The sequence below is a fragment of the Myiozetetes cayanensis genome, unplaced genomic scaffold (assembly GCF_022539395.1).
Source record: "Myiozetetes cayanensis isolate MyiCay16 unplaced genomic scaffold, myiCay2020 scf22, whole genome shotgun sequence".
NCBI classification, from domain to species: domain Eukaryota; kingdom Metazoa; phylum Chordata; class Aves; order Passeriformes; family Tyrannidae; genus Myiozetetes; species Myiozetetes cayanensis.
Window position 1 is genome coordinate 5,413,487 of NW_026087434.1, and position 8,838 is coordinate 5,422,324.

At 39.0% G+C, this 8,838-nt stretch overlaps 1 protein-coding gene across 2 annotated transcripts in view; it reads left to right on the forward strand.

Moving 5' to 3' along the window:
- The window catches only part of CA10 (carbonic anhydrase 10), a 178,311-nt gene extending 169,724 nt beyond the window's left edge, over positions 1-8,587 (forward strand). For both annotated transcript variants that reach the window (XM_050318968.1, XM_050318969.1), the window contains 3 exons: positions 4,073-4,227; positions 6,402-6,576; positions 7,374-8,587. In XM_050318968.1, the coding sequence (XP_050174925.1) occupies positions 4,073-4,227; positions 6,402-6,576; positions 7,374-7,396 (353 nt within the window). In that variant the 3' untranslated portion in view covers positions 7,397-8,587. The remainder of the gene's footprint in view (positions 1-4,072; positions 4,228-6,401; positions 6,577-7,373) is intronic.
- The last annotated feature ends 251 nt before the right edge of the window (positions 8,588-8,838 follow it).

Consider the following 8,838-nt stretch of genomic DNA (forward strand, 5'->3'; position numbering starts at 1 on the left):
GCTGTTTTCGCTAACAAGTTTATCTGTTCAAATGAAATTCTTTTGGTAGATACAACACACGTGATATTCTGCAGGGCACTGGGTTACTTACTGTAGTAACAAGTATTGACTGGGAATTTTTAGTGTAAATTGGCAGAAGCGAAAGTGTTATTGAAAGTAATTTTGCAGTTGTCTTGCATGATGGATTATAGCATCATGGCTGAAAACTAATTTTACCTCTTACACTGCGAGGATTTCTGTTCTGCCTTGAGCTGCTGGAGTTTTTCAGGTTGTGCTTTAGGGGTCCTCTCCTGAAGTCAATACTCAGCACGGCGCTGACAAAATGACCAGGCCCAGTGCTCAACAGGAGCATGGAGGGAATGATAAGTGGAGTGTTGGTTCAGAGTCAGGACAGTTTATAACATAAATAAAGTACTTTTTTTAAAAAACAGCAACAAAATTAAAGGCTATCTCTGCTGCCACATGAAATTTCCACGGGCAAAATGCATTAAAAGGGAAATTTCTACTCTTAGATATTAATGGCTACAGTGAAGCAAAGTGGACCCCAAGGAATTTTTAAGCAGATTTTAAATGCTTATTTTATTTTGTTATTGCAGCCCAAAGAATCTGCTGTGAGCTGGTTGAAACAAGGGTTCTTTCAAGCATGCTTTAGTCAGAAGCTATGTGAATATCTCTAAAGAAAAACTGCTTTGTTATTCCTCTTTAAGCATGCCATTCAAGGGGATAAGTTAAGCTTCCTTTCAGAACAGTTATGCTGCATGAGTTTTCATCCACTGTTTGCTTAACATTGGAAAGAAAGGCAACGTTGGGTACCCAAAATTCCACATAAAAGTTTGGGCTTGTCGTTCTCCTCCAGAAATACTGCCACACGTTCAGCGAGGCAGAAAAGCTATAACATTCTGAATTTCCTCAGATTCAGTCTTTAGGTATGTTAGAGATAATATATAAGTGAATGAAGTATTCTGATTTTAAGAGACTATCCTGCAAATCTTAAGATGCAGATTTCGGATCTGGAAAAAATAAAATAATAATAATTTTTCCAGGCTCATGTTTCAGTGTGTTCTCTGAAGGACTGAGTTCCTGCAGCTCCTGTCACAAGCAGTAAAGGCTCAGCACTCTCCAAGCAGATCCCCAAGGGATTTACCTTGGGTGTTCACAATGACTCCCTGTCAGCCCAGGTCCAAGAGACTTGGGAAGGTTGATAAGCAGGGAAACTCTGCTTTGGGATTAAAAAGCTGAGGATCTCTACATTCTTATCCTGTAAATCTAAGCTGGGTCCTTTTCTGGATTATCATTGTATGAATTTCAAAATCAAGTGTCCCTTCCTTCACTCAGTAAACAATACATTCCCTATAAATAATATTGTTTTAAAGAGAACATACAGAGAATTTGCTGTGAAAGCCGACCCCACACGCCTATCACAAACCCAGGGATAAAAGGATTTCCATCATTTGCTACGTAAATTCTCAGAGTGAAGGCCTTTATGTAAATGAATACAAAATCTAATGAAATCTAATTTGGATAGAGAAGAGTTCATGGGTTCAGAAATCACCCTAAGGCACCAGCAGATCAAGAGAAACAGATTGTAGACAGGAATGATGTTGAGAATCTGGTAGATGCTGGATGGGTTTATTAAAGGAAGTTTATCACTGGCAAGAGATCACATGGGATGATTTTGACCATTTTGAACTACATATTTGCAATAAATATAAGACAAGGCTTTGAAGTGTTGCAGTCTGGCTTTAATGCCAACCCACCAATTCTGTTTTCACTTCCAGAATGGGAAACTTTTATCGGGATGTGGGGAGAAGGCAGATCTTGTTCATGGGGAAAATGTTGATAACCAAATCTTTATTGTAAAGCATTTTCTCATGGAATTATCTGACTTCCCATGGGAATATAACCTCTCTGCAGGCATTAATAAATTCTGCTTTTACTTGGACAAACTCCTATTTCATTCACCCCTATCTTCCACTCTTCCTGAAGTGATATTTACTCCCAGTTTTCCATTTCAATATCCCTCATCTGTATTAATCTTCAATTAGATTTCTATCTCCTAGTAAACATTCCGGGCAAATTCTACCTGGGCTAAATCATTTTAGCCCAACCAAAGCCAATATGGCTGTGAGAAAGCAGATTTGGTCCTTGGAGGTTGCAACAATCTATTGTGCCTGACTCTGTGCCATTTGGAGCTAACACACCACTCTCCATGGTTCATAAATAATGAATAGGATGTTCATGTGGGAAAGGAAAAAGTGTGTGATGACTCATTAAAAACTGGCATTAAAAAAAAAAAAAAAAAAAGGCATTAATTGTCTTCTGATGCAATTCTAGCAAAGTTACCAGTGCACTGCAAATGATGTTTTTAATGGATAGGACACAGGTGTATTGTCAACTCTAGCTGTTCAAACTGAGCTGCACTTTGACTCTGATTTCACATTTCTGTCTGGAAAATTTGGGTTTAGAAAGACTATCACGGACCATGGGCCAGTGAAGACTGAGCATGTTAAAAAAGGTGACAGTCAGCTACTTAGAGCCAGACACTAAGACCACTTGCCCCTCTGCCTGAGGATCCAGCCAGCACTGCAATCACCCTCAAGCTGCAAGAACATGGCACAAGGGTCTGTTTCTGACAAACACGAGGGGACAGGCCAAGATTTTATTCTGTAAAATAGCAAACACATTTAAAATATGAGATAACTGAAAGGCACTGGTCAATGAGGCATGAAAGTTACACTCTCACCTTGACACTTTAACTGATGCTTTAGCTGCTGATATTGCTACCCCAGAACCCTGTGCCCCGCTGACTGCACTATGTTAAAATAAAAAACAAGGTCACATTTGCTTTCCCTGCGTTCTTTGATTTTCTGTTGCCCAAGACAGTAGTCTGCAGTCCTTTTTTATTTTTCTATTAGACTGTAGGAGACAAGTCTTTTGCTCATCTAAGTTTTGTCCTTCAGCTACAATATGTTAAATTCAGGTTGAATCACTCTTTTTTTTTTTTTTATACACTTACTCTATGGTTCAGATTTCTCTGCAAATCAAGGCCAGCTCACCTGGTGCACTGAAAGGGGAAACACACCTCGATATGCAGTTTTCCGTCACTCTGCAGATGAACTGAACTGAAGACAACACACACAAGTGAAAGTGTGCAAAGAGATCTCACGAGGTCACAGCTCGTAACCACCTGAGCTTTCTCTGAGATACACACTAGCAGCAGTGTATAAGTAATAAAGCATGTATATCCCAGAGTATTTCCTGTGAAAGAACTCCTACAGCCCAGGATTTGGCAGGAAAATCCGAGTTTTAGTTTCGACAGCACTGCCAAATGTACAGTAGGGCCGGCATTGCCCAAGGGAAACAGTGCACGTGGTGTAGAAAGGGCTGAGGAACTTGGATGAATTTCAGAAGATAGAACCACATCTCATTATATTTTGGTACATATCCACAGAGTGAATTCTGGTGTAGAGGGATAACTTGTTAATTCCCAGGAAGACTCACAATAAAAGCAGGGATCCCAGTATTGCTGGAATATTTTCCACCCCGATTTTAGCATTCTGAGTGAGCTCCCACTGCATCCACCCCCACTGTGCACATGAAAGGCCAGCAGGCTTCATCGAGCAGCTTTATTATCATGCATTAACCTTAACTTCCTCCTGTGCTAGAAGAGCAATTAAGTTTTAACACTCTTGGCCTTCCCGAGGCTTTGTTGAGCAAAAATTGTTAATCACTCCAAAATATGGGAAGTGCACATTCTCCAAAGGCTGCTGCATCTCAATCAATAACTGCAACTTCAAGAAGCTTTTAACTCCCCTTCTTAAATGTGATTCAGAGTTTCCTTGGGAATTCCTGTGCTCAGCTCACAGGGGTGCAGCTGAACCCAAGCAGGATTAGCGACTTAGGGTTACTTTTTCTTGTCCAAACCGGAGCATTCAGAAATGTACATTTGTTAAACTTCATACCTCGGTAAAACTGAAGAGCATGTTGTGGAATAAGGATACATCAAAAGGGTTATATGTTTTCTGGTGAAGCTTTTGTTTTACCTCAGGTTTTTTTTTTCTTTATTCTCCAGATGATGCATACTTACTACAGGGGCTTAATATTGAGGAACTTTATCCAGAGACATCTAGTTTCATTACATATGATGGGTCAATGACAATTCCACCCTGCTATGAAACAGCAAGCTGGATAATAATGAACAAACCTGTCTACATAACAAGGATGCAGGTAAAAAAGTTTAAAAGTTATTCAATCTAGTATTAGTACAAAATAGTATCTTAAACGTATTTGTATCGCTTTACATTAAAAATTAGATTCAACCCTTTGCTGTGGGGATCTCTGCATGCATTTTATACAGTTTGCAAAAGCATTGAAAAGGGTGTTTTTTTACAAAATGGGAATATTAACTGTTTAGAGCTCCATCAGTATCTTTGATGTGGGCCCTACTGAGGGGTTGAATCAAGTGGTTTCCAGCAGTCTGTTCCAAACTCAGTTATTCTGTGATGCTGTGAATAGTTATTTGGGGATTCTAGAACAAGTATAGAAGTGTTGTACTAAAATAACTGAGGTTGTTGTTTATAATCGAGGCCATTCTTAGGTCAGAATAAATTTGTGTTGATAGCACATTAATGGGACAGAAATACAATATCTGGGGCCTCCTTGAATAAAAATCAGCTAATGCCTTCTGATATGGAATAAAATGACAGGATAGGCACAGCAAATACCTTCAGAAAAATCAGACTGATATGTTGAAGGCCCTGTCAGAGACAAGCTGGATACATTTTGCAAGAGAAAATAAATTTCTCATTCAAAACTACACTGTTGAGGAAACACCAGGGGAAAAGTCTCAGACTACATTTCTGTACGACTTGCTTACAATCCAAGGCCTGACATCAGAAAACAGCAAGTTTAACACCAATCACAGTCTTCTCCAGAGTTTCCAGCAGTGAGTTGCCTACAGAGCTGTGAGCTGAACTAAAATCTACTGTCTTGCATACCAGAACCCCAAAGGAATACTCAAACCACCATCTGCCTGCCCCAAGCATGCAGCAGAAGCAATCTGGCCTGAGAAATGAAATGAGGAACGATATAACCAACCCTAAATATCACTTTGGGATTTAAAATCATATTAACATTGTAAATAAGATGACTTTAAAAAGCCTAGGATGTTTTATTTTTGTGATATTCCTTCTGTCCAGTTTTGTCTGGATGCAGAGAAAGCACTTTGTTTCTTTTCTAAATGGGTGATTTGGGAGAAGGACACAGCTGAGCACAGGCAAACATGCTGAACATTCTGCACTTTTCAAACACAGGACATGAATATTTTCCTACAAGCAACATTTTTAGTTGCAACCCCAGTGTACAAAACAGGGATTGGAATATTTCTAGAGTCTGTGCTACTACCTATGGGTTATAATCTCATGATACTTACTCCTTGTCATGCTTTAATGGTTAGTTACATCCTCCATTATTAGTGCTGCAAATTGATTTCGTGGAATACTTACTAATTACATTGTGTGCTCAGACTGGAAAAGCAATGCACAGCTCCAGTTTTCCCTGGAAACTGTTAAGGATTTTCAGTGCATAAAACCCCAGCTCCTAGATTTCTCCACTGAAGCATTAAATGCCATAAACAAACTTCTTAAATTGTATGCTGACACGGAAAATACTGTCTTTTTATGACTTTAAACCAAAATATTTTGGGGATTTCTCATTTACAGATTGCAGGCTTTTGCAACCTCTCTGGTTTGGGTTGACTTTGCCTTTAGCACAGCTGCACAGTCACCATAAGAACCACTGCTGGATGCACTGGATGACTAATTCCCTCTGATCTGTAAAACCATCCCAGAGTCTGCTGTAAGAACAATAATTGTCACAGCACAAACAGTATCATGACAGACCTGTCAAGAGACAGAGGATCTCAGTTTTTAACATCATTAATTTCGTGACTCCAGCAGCAGGACTGTCAGTTTTCCTTCCATCCTGACTGCCCCTACCTGGTTCTGGAGTAACATCAACCAAAACCATGACTGCTCAACTGAAAGCTACACTAATAGCTACAAAACTTGGGAAATTAGCTCTTGTCACTCATAAAGTTCATTTTCCCTGCTGCCATCCAGTACCATGGATTCCATTTGTTTCCTGCTCAGACAGGGACACCTCATACCATTTTCCTTTGCTCCACACAAAACTAGTTGCTTTTGTTTGAAAAGGGGCTCAGAAACAGAGGACCACAGAAGGAACAGTTTTAACTCTTTCAAACCCACCTCTGGGTACAAACCGCTGAAATTCTGCTTTGCTTTCATTTATTAACCATTCTATTTAATAGTGTTTTGTGGTTTGTTTTTTTTACTTGCAGGAAAGACCAGCACTAATCCCCCCTTCCTTTGTATTTGGTACAGATGCATTCTTTACGGCTGCTAAGCCAGAATCAGCCATCACAGATATTTCTGAGCATGAGCGACAATTTCAGACCAGTCCAGCCTCTCAACAACCGATGTATCCGAACTAATATCAACTTTAGTTTACAGGGAAAAGATTGTCCAAACAATAGAGCACAGAAACTACAGTATAGAGGTATGTTCTGCATCCAGAGTAACCCTTTCAGTGCCAAGACTGAGCTCTTTTCTTCGGGAAATCCAAGCATATAAAGCGCACAAATAAAACCAGATCTGAGAGAATAATGGTATCAATCAAACATTACATATTGGAAATAGATGAGGAAACTTGCCCAGAAACATGGCAAAGAAAAAAAGCCTGGGATATCTAATGTGTTTTTAAAAGCAAATAGGACAGGCCTTCAGTTTTCTTGTCTCCTTTTAAAGTCTTCTCACCTTACAAAGTGCATTTTGCTCCGTTTTTCCCACCCACAGAGAGGGATGAGCTAGTCTTGGTGACAACTGACTTAAAAAAAAAAAAAAAAAGAATGAATTTCATTTGAAAGGTGCAGCACTATAGCAAGCACTCAGATGGAGAAGTGTGATGTTACACAATGGATATTAAACCATGAACCAACTCGGTCACCTGCAGGAAGAGTCTGACAGTGCCACAGCTGCAGCTCACAACTGGGCTTTAGTGTGTCTCAGGCACCTTTCAGCCTGTGCACACAGCTGTGTTGCCTGCAATAACGGTGTAAAAGTGCCTTCTTACCAGTAATATTAAGGTTATGAAGGGGTAGTGAAGGTTGGAAAAGAAAGCACATTTTCAGCGGCGATGCAGTGACTGAGTTACAACACTTCAAAGAAACAGCCATTCAGACTTAATTCTTCTCCAGGAGGACGAGGAAACTGAACCTCCTGGGTTTTTTGTAAGGCATTTAAAGTGCCTAATACCTGGAGTCTGTTGAAGCCTAATGGTTTTTGTTTCTCTTTCAGTAAATGAGTGGCTCCTCAAGTAAGCAAGGCAGGGCAGGCAGAACCCGTAAGGACAGTGGAATGCTACTGCTGGGAACTGACATCATCTGGAATGCACCCAACCTCACTCCCTGGGTTCACAACAGCACGTGCTGTGGGAAAAGAGCTGCCATGCTGGAAACTCAACTCAAAATTCATTCATATGATCGGTGGAAATTTAAAAAAAAAAAAATAGAAAAAAAGAGTAAAAAATAAAAAGACAGTATTACAGTAAATGTGATTACGATTTTCCTGAACTAATTTAGAGTCACAAAGAAAGACTTTTCAGCCTTTGTACATATGAAATTCTTCCTCTTTTCCCCCCCTCCCTCAATTAAAAAAAAAAAAAAAAAAGAAAGAAAAAAGGTGGCTCGGTACAGCATCAAAGTGGAGTTGTGTTCTGTGTGCCAAGTAATCCTTGGAAAGCTCTCATTATTTCACTATCATTAATGGATCCTGACAAGACAGAACAAGACTACTGTAAAGGAAACTTATTTCTAGGTTATGATCTTTCTGTTAATTTAATTAAAAAAAGGGACAGACTTTGAGAGATAAGTATTGTAAATATATCACTGCAGAATATAAAGGAAATTGAAATATTTCCCTCTGTCACATATCTGTAGTAGGATTTGCCAAAATCAGAATTGATCCATTTTCTGTTTCTTGTTTTACAACAGGTCATACGTTGTGTTGGTTACTCTTAACAACTCAATAAATGTGTTTAACAAATTAATTTAGTAAACTTGCTTTGATTTATTTTTTCCTTTCTGAAACAATAAGCCTCTGATACTTGTGGCTGCATTATTTGTGTTTTTCTTTTGTTTCTCTTTTTTTTTTTTTACTTCTTTTTTCTTTTCTGCAGCCAGTTTAAGTGAGTTAATGACAATTAGGAATGCACTTAGAGCTGGTGTATCTTTAACTCCACTTTATGGTCCATCATTAACAATAACTGGGCTCAGAAGCAGAAAGCAGTTGAAACATATCTCAGTTTAAAATTGCCATTTTCCTTGCTGAAGCCATTACTGGGACAAACATTCAATCCTGTAAATTGGTGGTGGAAAGGGATATTTTTTCTTTACAGATAAAGCAGGAGCTGACCAAGTAAAAGCAAATGCCTTTTTTCTTGTTTATAATGGTCATTCACTGTGTTTGGTTACTGTCAAGAACTCAATAAATGTGTTTAACAAGTTCACATAGCTCATGTTTGACCTTCTTGCATATTGAGGGATTTTTAAATTTATTTTTTTTTAATCTGGAGAGGGAACAAACCTCATGATATTCCATCCCTAAAGCTCACTTTATAACCCATAACACATTGAAGATGGCAGAAAGTACCAACTAACTGTTTATACCAAATGGAAGAACAGGCACTACAAGTGTGAGGGAACTGAACCACCCTGAAGAAGTTCTAGAAATTGTAGGCCAGTGAAATTTACCATAAACACAT